The 17,121-nt window shown below is 44.8% G+C and overlaps 1 protein-coding gene across 3 annotated transcripts in view; it reads left to right on the forward strand.

Annotated features, from left to right (window-relative positions):
* The first annotated feature begins 5 nt into the window (after positions 1–5).
* Positions 6–17,121, forward strand: part of slit3 (slit homolog 3 (Drosophila)) — a 129,677-nt gene continuing 112,561 nt past the window's right edge. For 2 of the 3 annotated variants that reach the window (XM_077609733.1, XM_077609735.1), the window contains exons 1-5: positions 6–415; positions 5,000–5,180; positions 9,565–9,684; positions 12,553–12,690; positions 16,580–16,831. In XM_077609733.1, coding sequence (XP_077465859.1) covers positions 12,668–12,690; positions 16,580–16,831 — 275 coding nt within the window. In that variant the 5' untranslated portion in view covers positions 6–415; positions 5,000–5,180; positions 9,565–9,684; positions 12,553–12,667. The remainder of the gene's footprint in view (positions 416–4,999; positions 5,181–9,564; positions 9,685–12,552; positions 12,691–16,579; positions 16,832–17,121) is intronic. The other variant, XM_077609734.1, reaches the window with a different exon arrangement.

The raw sequence follows: 17,121 nt of genomic DNA on the forward strand, positions 1-17,121 counted from the left end.
ACCACTGTCCAAGATGGCACCTGTTAAAAGTAAAACATTTTGCACATGTGCAATTTGCCACTTTTATTGAAGCAAGATGCATTGACGGAATGACATTTTGGTACTACTACTACTTCTACTACTGCTAGTACTATTATTTGCTAGTGGCAGATTTTCGTAGCTTACTCGTAAGGTATATATATTTGAGACAATATCAGACGTCATTCTGGCACACAAAATGCAAGTGAGGAGAAACGTGTTAGGCGATGAGATGATCATAGATGATATTTTATTAATATACACAAATGTTTATAAATATAAATCAGTGATCTGTCCTACTTAGTACAGTTGAACCACAACAGTGCGTTAGATGTGTTAATACCGCCATCCTGTGCACAGTGATCTACATTACAACCCTCGTTCCGAGTGTGCTGCAGTAAGTATTTATTTTTGCACTCATCTACTAATACTTTTAAACTGAAAGTTATATGCAATGATGTATTTCACGGTATAAAGATGTTTCAGACTTGAGAGATTATTGTGCATTGCATATTGGGAAATTCATGAACAAGGACTAAAATATAGTGACCTTCTAGCGGTCAACTTGAGCAATGACATGACCCAATATTTATGCACGGTCAACCCACTAGAAAAAGTTTTCCTATGTGTGTGGGACATTTTTCTAAGGACATTTTCCCTGCCTGTCGGTGTCTCTCCGTGTACCTTACTGTTGACCGGTGACCACTCTTGGGTGCCGTCTACCTTTTAGCTCGAGGTCAACTGGGATAGGCTCCGGCAACCCTTATGAATGTATTTTTTCAAAATTGTTGTTTTCAATCTCAAAATTGTGGCTAATTGCGTTTGCAATCTGCACGGCTGTACCCCTTGACCCAAATCGTTAAAATTTAGATAATATTGAAGAAAACTATTTAAAAAGTAACCCTAAGCATTTTTCTTCAAACACTTTGCAGCAAAACGGCGGCATAATTGACCCATAAAACAAAGAAAGCCATATACAGTGTTACCTCGACATACGATGTTAATCCGCTCCGGGACTGAGATCGTATGTCGAGCTTTTCGTACCTCGAGCGGACGTTTCCCATTGAAATGAACTAAAATCAAATTAAATCGTTCCAACCCTTTGAAAAAACACCAAAAACAGGATATTGGATTGGAAAAAATGTTTTATTCTCATTCGCCATCTATTAACAAAGTAACACATAACTAGTGGTTTAATAGTATCAGACAATTTGGAATTATGTATTCATGGACAAAATATAATTAACATCAGTCCGTGATTCAGATATTTCTTAGGCCAGCAGAGAAGGCCTTGAAGGCCCTGACGGCACACCACTGATATATATATGTGTATATATGTGTATATATGTATGTATATATATGTATATGTATGTATATGTATGTATATGTATGTATATATATGTATGTATATATATATATGTATATGTATATATATGTATATATATGTATATATGTATATATGTATATATATGTAAATATATGTATATATGTGTATATATGTATGTGTATATATATGTATATGTATATATATGTATATATATGTATATATGTGTATATATATGTATATATATGTATGTATATATATATATATTTAAGAAAAAGAAAAAAACAACCCCCACCCCCCAAAAAAACACAGAACCCCGCAACGCATGGCAGCTCTGGGACCCGCCGTAGGAGCAGTAAAGGGCATGGCAGTCAACATGCATCCCTGCGGGGGTGCTGGCGCGTGACCTCACCTCCCCTTCCAACACTTTCACATGTGCGTGAAATACTGCCAAGTAGGTCCCGTCCCTCAACATGTGCCGAAATTGTTGTCCTCCTCGCGCCAAGACCACTGAAAACGTTGAAGACTCACACCGGCGCAACGTGGCAGTGCGTCGTTTTGGCGCCGCACTGCTGGAGGCCATCATTAAAGAAAATGTGAAAAATCCAGATTACACGAGGGGGGCCAGAAAAAAACAACATGTAAAAGCTGGAGTGTAAAACACGGTGAGCTCACGACTGTAACATTCATGTTGAGTGCTTGTAAAATGTCTTTTTGCTCGACATTAGCTCACGACCGCAAATTTGCGGTTCGGCGTCGGCGAATTAGTCTTTACGATAAGAACGAGAATGTTTTTGTTTCTGTTTCAAGATCATTTTCTTTTGAACTTGGCTGCCATTGATGGTGCTGGAGGTCCAATTCATTTTGAAGGAGACGGATGACAGCGATTTGCTGATCACTGCCAAACCTCCCAGTTAGAACGGCTTGGACGTCTAGCGTCGTCAATGGAAGTGAAACTAGGGTTCTCTCATTAATTATCAAATGAATTTGCAAACATTTTGAGAGTCGCTGATTTCTTAGATGACATGTTTCTGGCCCATAGAAAATATTGTAGTACATGAACACCAATAAGCTGATAGTGACAATCCCAAAACAAATATACAGTAGTGCGAAGAAAACGAGGGAAAAAAAATCAGTTTGGAAAAATAATTTCTTAGTTTGAATGGGAAGGCTATTAGTCATCCAGACATGAGCGAACATTAAATCTTTCCTCGGGAGAGGCGGCTGGAAGCGCCATCACTCTTCAAAACATTTTCCTCAACAAATGTTATGACAAGCATGTCATTTTTCAGCTTGTTTTTAATACCACAAAGTCTTCCTTTTTTTTCTCGTAGAGGAAAAGTCTGTCTGTGAAGTTTTGACCGCGTACGTCTCGCATCCCCTACGTAGCTGCCGTACCTCGCTTTTCTGTCTTTGCTCCCCAGACAGAACATTGGCATTTTTACCATGTAATTAAAAGACAAAAACGGGTTGATATTTAAGCAGCCAGTGACTAAAACCAATGCGCCCCCCAAAACGTATCAAAAATACTCTTCTATGAAAGAACTTATGTGAAGATCAAATTTATGGCTTCCAATCACTGTATCCAAGCAGCGTCCAATCCGTGGCTAATTGGAGAGGAGTGTTACGGGGAATGATGACGTGATATGCTCGCTGCACAATATAAAGGCTAATTAAAAGCGCTTAAACCTAAGAAAACAGAACCCGAGCCCTCCCGGGAACGGCGAGGTCGGCGTAACGTTAGCCCCCCGCGACCTCCCCGAGCACTTAACGGGGGAAATGAGCGCCACGTCCCGTTTCATTTGCGCCAATTAGCCGCCACGACGACCGGGCTCGGGTGTCCTTTAATCAGGCTGCCGCCGTCTTCCCAGGTAGGAAACACGAGGAGGTGTGCCCACGCGTGCCAAGTTTGGGAAATTACCCTTTGGCATTTATTTCGAGATGAGCTCACTGAAAAAGTAGGATTCTGCGTTGCATAAATGAAAAGGCAGAAGGCAGAAGGCAAAGGGCCAGCGTTATTTTCCTTTGGCTTCAATCGACGGCAATAGACGTTCCATCCATTTCAACTGGCAGGGCGGGCGGCTATTGTTCGGGTACTGCCTATTTTCTTTGTGCCCGGGAAAGAATGACTTAACAAGTCAATTCTACATATTTACCCTATGCATGTTTTATTAAATGGAGTTCATTTTCAATATTTATTGTTTAATACAATCCAATTTTCTTTTGCTTTTTGGCTGATTTGAACGGTGTGGCCGTCCGAACGAATTTGAAATGCCATTTCAATTACTGTAATACCTGATTTATGGCGCATTATAGGTTCATAGACCTGCTTCAATAGGTTTTTATGGTGTCCATTTGATATTAAAAACCCCTCGCTCCTCGCTTGCGGTCATGTTGGGCCATGTATTCGTCGCCTGTTTCTCCCACTGGGTTCGGACCTCTATTGGCGTCAATGGCAGCCGACGACTCGAGCGAAGAGACGCTTGACGGTTTGAAAAATGCTAATTCCGCTTGAGAAAAATCTCAGCCAGAAGATTTTTATCCCGTTTTGAACAGAAGGTGTGAAAAATCCTCCTAAAGTGACGTTTCGAAATGGTTTTTGCGTCCGCTTTCACAAACGCCGTCAATTTTTTCCTTCCTTGCCCATTGAACTCAGGACGGAGGCGCCGCAAAAGTCCCCGGTGGGCCAAAAAGTCTCAGGCGCGAAGGGTCCCGAGGCCGCCAACGAAAAGCCGCCGCCGATGTCGTTATTTTCCCCAAAACACATTGACGTGCCACGAGGAAGCGAGCGGGCGCTTTATGGGGAAACGTGGTCTCAATTTTGCAAAAGCCAAACGCTGTGTGGCCCACGCCGAGTGAGCCCATTGTTCTCAGGCAGTAAAAACGCGGTTTGAACTTGGACGCCGGCCCGACAAAAATCCCCGTCCTCGGGGGGGAAACCATGAGTAATGCTCGCACTTCTCTCAGCGTCGTCGCGCCATTAAGAAGTACGCCTTTACCTCAGCGGATAATGGCCGCTAATTGGACAGCTCGGCTGACTGGCTTGTGTTGGCGAGAGCGAGGGCCAAATAGAAGCTGCAAAGAAGCGCCAAACGCTTACTTTGGAGCCTCCATATTTTCTCTTCTTATGGCTCGGTTCGCCCATTTGTCGTCGGCTACGTACGTACATACTTGATGGGGTCCATCCTTGTTTTCGATCAAGAGCCACATGGGCCCAATTGCACATTTTCAAGCCCGCCTGGTCTCGTCCCGTCGTGGCCAGTCACCAAAAAGTATTCCTTGGCCCCGTCTCAAATGTCTGGACTTAAAGTGGGCCACCTCCCTGGCTCCCCAAAAATTCCATCTTGAACTGATCCGCTGGCGATGTCACGTTTTGTCGGGGTTTCGGCTGGATGGGCGTGTTCTCCTTGTGTCTGCTGTCCGCGGGATTACGAACGCGTTCCACCTGCTGGGTCTTTCCGGTGCTCCTTCCCTTGTGCGACCCGGGTGTTTGCGATTGCCCGTGAATTGAAACCCTGCGTCGTCTTCAGTCTGGGTGGGAATGTCGTCCTATTTAGGTGCTTATGTTTGTATTTGTCATCCCCCGTTAAGTTTGTTTCTGTGTTCATTTTACCCACACTTAAGTTTGTAAGGTTTTTCTGTTTTTTTTTGTACCAGCACGCCATTTTGTCGCCTCCTTCCTGCTCCCTGGGTCACACGCCGCTTCGCAGCCAAAGGCCATCGTGACACGCGGTGCCGGAAAGGTTTCGCCATCACACACTTGTCCGGAATGGATGCCACTGCTTGGGATTGGAGAAGAGAATGGACAAATTGCACACCGACCCGACTCCTTTTTACGGTATGTGAACCCAAAAGTTGACGTTGTTTTTTGGCGACGCCGCTCGACAAAGAATGTGAAAAAGCATGCCCGCTCGCGTAACGTCGCGGTGGGTTTCGTTCCCACTCAGCTAACATCCAAAAACCCGAATAGTAATGCTCGTCCCTTTGCAATAGTGGCCTTTGGTTGTGGAGCGACCAATCTTTCACGTCCACAGTGGATGGAATTCAGTCTCCGTTTTCTTGCCAGAAACATAATGAGCGTAATCCGAGTTGCGAAGCTCCGATCCTTAGTGAACTTTTGTTCCGTCGTGGATTCCGTGCCACCCCAAATGTATGCTCTGCATTAAGTATAGAGCCGTCCCACCCGCAAGGCCCAGAAAAATGCGGCATGATGGCATTCCATCTCGGGCCACCGGATTCTTGTCATATCGCCGTTTTTAATAAGGGCCAGAAAGGGGAGCGGCGGCGCACGTATTTCACTGGCTACCGTCAAGTTGACACTTCCTCCCAATCCCCCATGATGAATGCGCACGGATGTATTTTTAAGGAGAGAATTGTGGGAAATGTCGCCCCCCCGTCGCGTTCCACTAGGGCCACGTGCTAAATGTTGGACTATGTATCCATGACTCATTCCAGAATTGGACGAGACTCCATTTTTGATTGCCTGCTCCATCATTATTAATGATATATAATAAGCCGTGAAAGATTGCACGCGATACAGTGTCTTTTATTTTTAAATTAGTTTTCGAAAACATTTCCTGCTCTCTAATTGACAGTAAATATCCTCCTTTCCAATTTCAATCTGAATGATGCCTTCCTTCCCTTGCTCAAATTTCCTTTGCAAAAAGCCTTCGGAAACCCCAAGATTGTCCGTGGAAATTTTTAATCAAGAGACTGCCTCGCAAATTGCTCCAAGCTGCACCACCTTTATCAGTATCAATGTTTTGGAGCACGCTTAATCGTGCGTCCACCCGCATTCTGGGACGTGACGTCTGCGGCGAACCCACGCCAGGGCGAGCGTGGCCGTCCACGGCTCGCCATCTGCCAAACATTTGAGCGCCCTCCCGACTTGGCTCCCACTTCCACCGAGCGGACATGTCACGACATCTCCCCTTGTAAAAATTCCCCCTAAAAACCCCAAGATGCAGTCACTTGAGTTTAAAAAGAAGATACCAATGCATCTTTGCAAACAACAGCGAAGCCCCGCCACATTTAGTTAAAATTGACACCGCAAGTACGGCTAAATCTGCCACCCACGTTGGCTTTGGCACACTTTTCCAACATGCTAAGTTGAATGGAGAGCCCGTCCGTCATTCTGTCGGTGTTTTCTTGCCTCCCACACTTCATTGCTACGTCTAATAGCGGGAGGACCGCCTAATAAAGACCGCGCAAGTGAGCACCAAACTGTCCAAAGCACACCATTTGATCTATTGAGCGCTAATGGAACTACTGGTTAAATCGCAGTTGGCATAAACAGGAGCTTTATTGGGGAAACATATAAAAAAAAATGCATTTGATTGTTTTTACGTGCTCACGTGTGCATTTGGAGCTAATACGACATTTTTTCATTTACGCCGGTAGAATTGATGTCCATTTTTTTGTGGGAGAGGCTGGCGGCAAAAGGGGCGGCCTGGCTCGTTTGTAAATTATCAATTGGACATTTTATAGGGCGAATCGCATTCCAAAGATCCAATGGAAAAAAAGGTGAAACGCCAATCGTCCAATCTTGCCTGACGCATATTAACACAAATGACCATTTTCAAACAAAGGATTAGAGAAGAGGCCTGGGATTTTCAAGAGTTCTCCCGGACCGCTTCCTTATGACTAACTCCCCCTCGGAAAGCGTTCCGGCGTAGCAGCCGAGCTCCACGATGACTTTTCACTTTCCCCATTGATTCAACGGGACATTTGAAATGACGGACGACGAGATTTCCTAGGCCGAGGACGAGCTCATCCGAGCGGATCCGCCGAAGCGTCGCCTGGAAGCCGTAGCCTCGGCAGGAATTCCGAGTGGTGACAAGGTTTACGTTGGCTCGGGCGCTTGAAACCGGAGCCCGGCGCTACGGCGCCGTCAAATAAATCACGTAAGGAGCGGAGAAAGGCAAACAAATAGCTTTTGCGCGAAACCGTGTTTCCAATAATGCCCGCTTGCTCGCCAAGAAAGAGGCGGAACGGCCACTTAAAGGGAGCTCCGTCACATTAAAGGAAGGCTCAGCTCCCCCATTGGAAATGCATGTCACAAACATTTAAAGTCAATGGAACGGATCGTGTTGTTTGGTGTCATTCCGCGGTCGCCACATTTCATTGAAATGTTAAAAGTGCCGTCGTTTCAAAGACAGTCAGACACAAAGACACAAGTCCTTTCCATCGGTCTTTGAGCTTATGGGAGCGTTTCCAGGACAGCAGGCAGCTGCAAATATGGGCCGACATTTTTATTGTTATTATTATGTATTTATTTTTTTGCTCGTCTACAAGATAAAACATGGACGTTCCGGCATAAAAGCCTTAAATTAGACGTACGTCCAAGTTGCAAAGTTGTGCTAGAGATTAGATTGGATTGGATAACTTTATTCATCCCGTATTCGGGAAATTTCATTGTGACAGTAGCAAGAAAAGGAATAGTTATAAGTTAGACAGTACAGTCGCAAAAGCCGCAGAACAACAAAGCAAAAAGCACAAAGTACAAAGCAAATCTGTAAAACACGAAAAACATAAGAGTGTACAGAGCTACTGCCACTGGCTGCCGCGTGAACGGCGCCATCTGGGGAAGCGACATTGTCTTCTCCAACGGATTTGGAGGTGCCGCAGGGCTCCGTTCTCAAACCGCTGTTTTTGTGCCACGGAGGCAATGATCAGATCTTTCTTCGAAAATACAATGTCGTAGTCAATCACGGACCCATGCCTTTTAGTAATTGTAATATTCGTGACTTTCCCCCCAGGCCAAAGACGTGAAACACAATAACGATCCACCGCAAACCGTCGAACGCGCGTAAATCAAGTTTTGAACCCGAGTCAGGACAACAAATGGAAAGTGGAAGGACGGATTGATGCGTTTGCCAGGCCAGCCATCCAACGAACATCTTTTTGCACTTACGTCAAACGTCCAATCACCCGCATCCGTATTCTCCATCGTATTCTCCAAATTACGCAAGGCGCTACAGAAAATATAGGAGAAAAAATATGCTTTCGTGGAACATTCTTCCCCCGCAAAACCTTTGCCACTTCATAGCTGGAATGTTTGGCTTTGGCTTTGGGGAGAAAGCATTTTTGCGTCCTGACGCACATTCTTCTTCGGCGTTACGCCGCCTCCGCTAGTCTTTCTCATTTTTACCTTCCGGCGAATACCTCCCAATTCCGCCGAGACGAACGAAGCCAGTTGACTGGCCTCCACTTGGAAGGTAAATTCAGGTTGTGGGGGGTCTCTTTGCGCTCGATACGAGCCAGCTGCGATAAACAACGACACCGTTCCGACGCCGAGCCGGGCTGGAACTAGTTATGAGGTCACATGGTTGAAATGCATTTAGAGGAAGCAGGTGGTCGGCGCCCGCCCGCCCGCTTACATTCGTTTTCTGCCGCCAATCTTCGCTCGCCTCTTCCTTCACTTTCTCCTCATTCATCTCAGCTTTCGCCATCCAATCTGGCCCATCTTTTTACCATTTGCCCTCCCCTCGTGGCGGCGGATCCAAAATGGAGCTCCGACTCCTACGGTCGCCGCCCGAGCGAGCTTTTGTGTGGTTTCGGCGTGGAATTCCGTCTCCAAACACAATTTACAGACCTATCAAACGGGTTTCCATTGAAGACATTTGCTCGCCCGCCTTAACTAGCGTTTGTATGTCGCCAATAAAAGTTAATGGGGAGACTTAAAATGCCTTTTCGCACTTGTAAACTCAATTGCGTTGATGATTTGTTGGTGCTTTTGGGACTTTTATGAACCACCAAAGTTTTGGAGCCTTTGGATTGGTGTAGAAAGGCCTTTTGATGGGAAATGCCAAGGATGTGGTAAGTCGCTGCCGTGGACGGTGACTGACGTCAAATGGCTTGGTTTTGGATGGATTTATTGAGCCCTTTTTAACTCTTCCGCGGCCATCGGAGGTCATCCGTCCACATGGAGCAAATTTCCGTTTTTACAGCTCTGTACATTTTTAGAAATGTTTCATTCGAGAGCAAAAAAATGGAGAAAACATTCAACACTGCTGCTTTGGGCTCAGGCAAGTTGACTTATTCTTTCGTCCGACTTGCTTTGGTGGAGTTTGATTTTTGTCCAAAGGGCCGCTCGCGGGAAGCCATTTTTTTCCCCGTTGGAAATGAAAAAAACAGCCGAGCTCGTCCCGCGACGTTATCTGGAATGTGGATCTTCGCGTCGAGCAAAGCCTTCCTCTCGTAAGACTTTTCCTTCTTTGCAGCTCCCCTCTGATCTACGTGGGGAATGCGAACCCAGGCAGATGATATCGGCCCCCCGAAAGGGTCCCATAACAAGCACGTGGCCCCGAGAAATACAAAAGCCAAAACGGCCTCTTTATCAGGTGAGAAACACGTCTCGTACTTTCCCATTTTTCTTCTTCTTCAAACGTAGCCCGCCACTTTCTTCTGGCCAAAACCACGCTGCGTCACTCGGGGAAATCAAACGCACCCGCGTCTTATCTCCCCCCCGGAGGACCCCCTCCCTAGCCTTCTTCTGTTTGATGTGAAGTGAAAACAACACGACGTCACCTCGGATCCAAGACGTCCTTTTGGTTATTGATAGCCCGTCTTCCTTGATGTTGCTTTGCTCTTATCTCGTTGCAAAAAAAAACAAGATTTATTGAATGATAATGATGTCACCCGTTAGCACCGGTTTCCGAGGGGTCCTCGCCGGGGGCGGAGCTCCGGGAAGGCCAGGGGGGCGTGGTTCGGTGAGGGGAGAGGTGAAAACCAGCTGAGATATAGCGGTGAAGTAGCTAACTTGTCTGGAGTTGGAAACATGAAGGAAGCGATATTCCCAAAGGCAAGAGATGTTGTGTTTGGCCACTTATATTTGCGGTGGAATTTGGTCGCTCCACTGACAGACATGACGCATCCGCAAAGCATGTTGTCTTCTGGCATTATATACGATGAATCACCCCCTCCCCCTCAGCGTGTTACCGCATTTACTCGCATATAAGCCGCCCCCTGAATATTGCCTTAAAATCCTTGAATGTTACAATTTCTCACGTATAAGCCGCCCCAATTCACAATTTTCACTTCCATATTCACGATTTTAATAGGGAGTACAAATGTGTTGCTTTGATGGGAAAATGTTAAGAAAAATCATCAAACTCATGTGGTATTTCTGAGATACTGTATGAATCAAAAGCACATTTTTAGCGTCAATATCATAAGGACTTTATTCATCCAGTAATGGTTGTTTTCTTACTGCAAAACAGAAAATAACCAACAAATCGTAAATGTTAATTTGCAGACATCTAATGGTGAAAAAGAGAATAGTACGTCTTATAAGCCGTACCCTTGATTCAGTCATCATTTTTTGGAGTTACAAATACGGCTTATACGCGAGAAAATATTGCAATCCTCAGTAACATTTTTGATGCTCTTCTTGTTGTTGGTTTATACACTATCATTTTTGATGGATCACAATGGTATAGTTTAAGCGTGGATCTTTGGAGCCAGATTATTCTTTTTTTAATAGAAAATGGCGGGGAACTCATTTCACAGTAGAAAAGATGAATAGTTGCCATAGCGCTGAAGGAGTTAACCGCTCGCTGGATTTGAAACTGAAATTTATGAGGTGGGGGCTTAGTTTGAGGACCCCCCAGTGGGTCCCTTGGCTACCAGGGATCAAACACGGGATCAAACCTCCCCAAGTACTACTCCAAGCCATAAAAAAAGCCAATGTCGTCAACAGAACCGAGGACTCGTGCTAGGTTATCAACATCGCCGGGGGGCGGAGCTTGGGTGCCGAGAGATCCCGGATTAGACGCACGCTAAGTGGACGCAGGTGGGAATTTTATTCATGTTTGCGTACGTGGGTTTCCTTCAATAGAGGCTTATGGACCAATACGGCCCTTCCCAAAGTGCGGTGTGCAAAAAGATGGATTGGACCACGAGAAACATTACAAATACAATAAACAACTTCAACTATCCAATTGGAGTAAGAGTTTTTTCCCCTCCGAATATTTGAAGTGTTCAAATAGACGCCAGCCAACGACTTTGCCGCAAATGGACGACACATTGGTTCTAAAGTTGAAAGATTTTTCGAGCACGCATGGACACTTCTAGTATTTCTCTGGACTCCACATCTGAAAGTCATTTTTGCCGCCGTCGGTTAAGGGGCCCGCCGGATTCCATGGGAGCCCCCCACCCCCATGGAACCCCCCCTTCGCCCCTCGCCACCAACAACAACAAGCAGGAAGGCGGGAGCAACGGGCTAGGTAAGCGTTTTGGGAAACGTGGACGGAGAGGGGCTGGCCAATTAAAAGCCCCCCGTTCCTTTTGATGGAATTCCCGGCGGAGCCCGCTCTTTGTGGGATTAATCACCGGGCCCCGGCCCCCTGAAACTTCCATCGCTCATTCCCTCTTTTCTTTGTGTGCGTCATTTCCTCATTAATATCCCGAGAGAGGAAAAGCCGGCTTTTCCCTTCTCAACTTTTTTTTTTTTGTCGTCTTTGTTTGGATCATTTGATTTAAATGTGGAGGATTTCAATTCAACCTCGTTCAAGTTTTGATCAACAACTTTTAGTGAAGATATTGACTTCAAATCAAGACGTCAACTGTCGCAACTCCGAATTTTAACGGGCCTTAAAAGTACTATAGAACGGGTGAGCATGTCAAAATGAAAATGACTGCACTTTTGTGAATTTTTTATATTTTTTATTTTTGACAACTCGATCCCGAGGACTCCGCCTGACGCTTAGATCAAAATTAATAGATTACAATCCCAGGGTTAACGCGGATAGCCGTTTGCCCGAGGTCAGGCACTCTGGAGGTTTTTTTTTTTTACAGACATGGGTGAATTTAGCGACTTTTTTTAAACTAAGGTGCTTTTGCGTTTTCAGACGGGTACAACCCCTATACCAGGGGTCGGGAACCTTTTTGACGAAGAGAGCCAGAAACAATTCATATTTTCAAACATTATTCCTTTAGAGCCATATTCAGAATTTAACAGTAAAACTACATGAACATGTGTGCATTAATTAATCATTTCACCACTTTGAAATTTAAAAAAAAGTCTCTGAATTCTGAATTTTCACTGTTCCTATACAATGAGTATCAATGAGAGTATGCATCCAGAAGAGTATAATGAAGAAAAATTATGATTAAAAAGGCACTGCAGATAGTGTCGCCATGACGCTCCCATTGGTGCGTTCGGGGCTTAGGTGGTCTCTCACCAGTGGTTCCCATATTTTACCACACAGGTTAGCGGAGAGCCATATACACCCATCACAAGAGCCACATATGGCTCCTGAGCCATAGGTTCCTTACCCCTGCCCTACACGATCCCGACACGATGATGTCGTCCAACTGAGAAGGATGCAATTCCGCGTACACGTTGGGTGAGTAAAATGCTGAAAAATTGTCTCTCTCCATCTGTCTTTAGATTTTATCCCCCAAAATCCAGGAAAAACCTTTGGACATCCTCGCCATCATTTCATCGGCCCTATTAGTTAAGCGGGCTGACTCATAGACGCGCATTGAAGTGCAACGCTATCAGTCATCTCCCCTCGGCCTGGCCAAGGACAAAGTCTCCCGTTACACAGCTGTAGTTGCCTAATAAGACCACTTGTGCGTGAGGGGAAAAAAAAAAACCAAGTACACTTGTAATTCCGGGAACAAGATGGAGGCTTTCTTATAATTTGTATCCTCATCTTTTCTCATTTTTTTTCCCTTAACGCGGCTACTTTTGCCATGCTAAAACACTTTGACATGACGAATGGATGTCTTAATGTTTATAGCTAAATACTTCCAAGCGAGCACATTCAGATTTATTTTCCACATTTCCATGCTTTTTAAATACATGTTTGGGTGAGCTACTGGGAGAAAGAGCGGCTCGCTCGAAAAGACGCTCCGCGTCGTAAATCATCGGGCGCGTCGCTTGAATAAAAAAACTGTGAACCTAAAATAGTCAAACCTGATAAGTAGAGTATAGCATATTTTCACCGGAGTTTTCCTCGAAGTCTTGTCATATCTGGCCAAAAAAATCAGATTGGATCGGAAGTCAAAACTTGGGTTGGGCTGCTTTCAATGCAAGGGATGCCAGGTCCAATTTTCATGTGTTTAAAAATAGGGACGGAAATACAAAATTCAAAAGAAATTCATGTTTCGGAATCCAAAATCTCCCCAAAAAGTAACACGAAGAAGGCCAATCAAAATGATGGCCCTAAACTTGACGGGAGTGGAAATCTGCAGCAACTAAAATTGGATTTTCAAGTCCTGTAAAATATTTTAAAAGTCAAATTCTGCATTGCACGCATCCCAATGACACGGGTCGGGTCTCCTTTAGTATCTCCTTTTAAAACCCAAGTCTTGAGGACCCCCCCAAGTGCCCCCCGCCAACTTTCTCAAATCCCCCTTCTTTATTCCAGCTCACCGCGCTCAGCGTTTGTACTTGGACATGACTTTACGCAATCCTCAAAAATATTTCACCCGAGCCGGGGACTTCCTAAAAGCCGGCGTTCCCGTTCATCTGATCCCGGGGAATTTGTCTGGATTTGAATTGATGTATGAATTGGAGTCCGGAGGCGGCCTTCCCGCTTCCTGGCGAGCGTCGGCTCGTCCACGAGGCCACTTTCCGATCCGTGACGTTAGCGACGGTCGCGCGCCTAGATCGTGAGATTAGGCCAATCACGGTGGATGGAGCGTCCAATGCCTTGAAAGCCATTGTGCCTTGTCCCTTTCCCAGCGCATCCCGTTATTTGAGTCCGAGTCTTGCATTCCGAGCCTGAAGTTTGTAAGCGCTGGTGATGCAAAACAGAAAAGATGGGAGTTTCCGCCTTTGCCACTGCAGGCAATGGGAACTCAACTCTTGTGAATTCCTATCATATCTTGCAATAAGTCTGATCGTTGATAACATTCCATGTTTATGCTAATGTCAGCCAGCTGCGTGATGAATGATCTCCTATTGCAATTCATCTCCAATGTCCCTATTTGACCATGAGCTCGAACTTGGCCTCGTTAGGGAGAGTGTTTATTAAATATATCCCTTATTGAATATATCCCACAGAAAAAACTAGGGGAATACATCACAAGATAAAAAAGTACTATAAAAAACGAAAATTAAATTACAGTAAACAAAGAAATTGGACAAAAAATAGGAAATTCCTCATTTTGAAAAATTGCCATTGATTTTTCATTTTGTTTCTATTGTTTATACTTTTTTTTTTTTACTTTGAGTTGTTTTGCGATTTAATTTTTGTTTGTTTTTTTCTCGGTGGGGGTGGACGTCCAATCCTATTTGGATTGGACCTCTATCATAAATTGAGTACTATTTTTATTCATTCGTGTATTCCTCAATGCTTTATCTGGAGTATATTTAAATTGAAATACAGGCATCAAATGGTTAAATGTTATTGTTGTTAGGGAGAGTGTTTATTAACCCTTGTCCTTAAAAGTGGCAGTGTCAAGCAAGAGGCTGCTTTACTGAATTGGATGGATGGGATTTGAGCAAGCCGCAACCCGTCCTCCTTTTTCTTTGTAAATTCATTTGACTTGGTCTGCGCTGTAAGCAAGGAAATTTCCCGAATTCAATGTTTTGTTTCGCAAGGTCCCGAATTCCAACCAACTGGAAAGGAAACGGCGCTTTAACAGATCCCTCAAGTCGTCAATTAGCACCAACGATATCCACCGTCTTGTCGAAAAGCTTTCGAAAGCAATCTGGCTTCTCGATCCGAAAGAAAAGTCATCATTACGCATGTGGTTACGTTTAAAGGACTGCTAAGTATTACTTTTTAAAAATTTCCTTTTCTCCGTCGCCGTGGAAAACGAGACCGATATTCAAACCTCAACGGTGGGCTAAACCATCCAGTGTGCGTCTCTACTCAAGTATGCGCGTGTGTGGGACACATTTTTGGCTCTCAACGATTGCATACGCTCACGTTCCATTTTAATTAAAAAGTCAGGGTGAAAAAAATTCATTTTTTCTCCATTTGATCAAAATAATTGAATAGTATAATAGAATATTTGCTATTAAGAGGCTCAAAATAGAATTTGGACCCATTTTTATGATGTCTCAACTATCAGTAATCAATTCATTGTGGCAGACAAAAATCGGACAAAAAGGATTTCATACCTGTCAACCTCTGCCGATAACTGCCCTTATAAATGATTATGATTCCCCTTATAAACCCCCAAAAAACCTTACAAACACCGTACGAGTCGTACGGTGTTTGTAAGCTTTTTTGGGGGGTTTGTAAGGGGAATCATAATCATTTATAAGGGCAATTATCGGCAGAGGTTGACAGGTATGGGATTTTGACCTGAATATTGATCCCTGTCATTTTTTTATCATTATTATTGAGCAGTAAGAGTGTGTATGGAGACGAGTGACCAAGAGGGGGCAGCAGGATTTTAACAAGACAGAGGAGGGAGAAGTTTTATGATAGTGTGTGCGGCTGCGGAGACAATTTAACCGTCCGTATCAGCCAATTTTGTGCTTCTGCCGATACCCAGTCCCCCAAAAATAACACATCCAAATGTCTTTTTTTCCCCCCAAATTTGAGCAAAGCTATCCAACATTAAAGGCATACATTTAGTAGCAAAAACACCAAAGCACAAAGAAAATCAATCAATCAATAAACTCAAAAAAGCCTAATGTGATCCATTGATTGGGATTTTCTTGACTTTTATGCTGTCTTTAAATATATACATAGTCTATATGTATTTTTTTTGCAATACACCTGTGGATTATAATGTCAAGTCACTCAGCATTTTTAGATGATTTTTATGGCATTGGAATGTTTGCCCTTTGAAAAGCTTTCATTTAAAGAAAGACTTTGATTTTTGACCAGAATTTTGGCATTTTTGGTCGACATTTTTGGCGCCACTTCCAATTCCTGAAAATGGATTAGACGTCAATGAGTTAAAATGAGTTCAAAACGCCATGTGTAAGTTTGAAAGAGAGAGAGAGAAAGAGAGAGAGAGAAAGAGAGAGAGAAGAAGGGAGGAGATGATTTGGGCTGAGGGGGTGTCGCAGGGCCCTCCGTGCGCTCCCTCCAGTCTGCGCCACTTCCCTCCCGACTCGGCTTCACTCCCGATGACTCCTTGTGCTGGGCGTTTGAGGTTTTGCTTGGCTGTGGGACGGGATGCCACCGGCCCTTTTTGCCTCCGGGATGTGCCCGTTTAGCGGATCCGATGGCCGGCGGGAGCGCTCGGGGAGACTTTACGCGTGGGCCTGAGGGACCGTTGACTTCTTCGCCCTTTCTCAACGCCTTTTAACTCGTTCCGCAGAGAGAGGAGCCTCGGAGGACCACTTTGCCTCCTTTCCGCCGGCCCCCCCCGTCGGACGACGGCTTCGGCGGAGACCATGGACCAACGGAGCCGACCCGGAGCTCTGTCTTTGGCGCTCTTGCTGCTGGTCAGCGCGGCGGCCGGCGCGCAAGCCTGTCCGCACAAGTGCAGCTGCTCCGGATCTCACGTGGACTGTCAGGGTCTGGGGCTCAAAAGCGTACCCAAGGGGATCCCACGCGGAGCTGAGCGACTGTAAGTTTTTGACAAACTCTTTCATCCATCTTCACGTCAAAATTCAATAGCCGATGTCTTTGGTTTTTACGCCAACGTGGATTTCCGTCCAATTTTTTGAACCCGGACAAAGTGCGAAAGTGTCATCTTTTCTCTCTCCCTATTTGTGCTGCCAGCATCCAAATTGCAAGTATTGACTACAGCAACGGCAAAACTCCTCATTAGTCATTCCCCATAAGAAAATCGATTTCTGTTAGTATGGGCTAATCAGAGTGAAACATGATTATCCGGTTGAAATGGATTTGATGTGT

This window comes from Stigmatopora argus, chromosome 9 (assembly GCF_051989625.1).
Source record: "Stigmatopora argus isolate UIUO_Sarg chromosome 9, RoL_Sarg_1.0, whole genome shotgun sequence".
Taxonomy (NCBI): domain Eukaryota; kingdom Metazoa; phylum Chordata; class Actinopteri; order Syngnathiformes; family Syngnathidae; genus Stigmatopora; species Stigmatopora argus.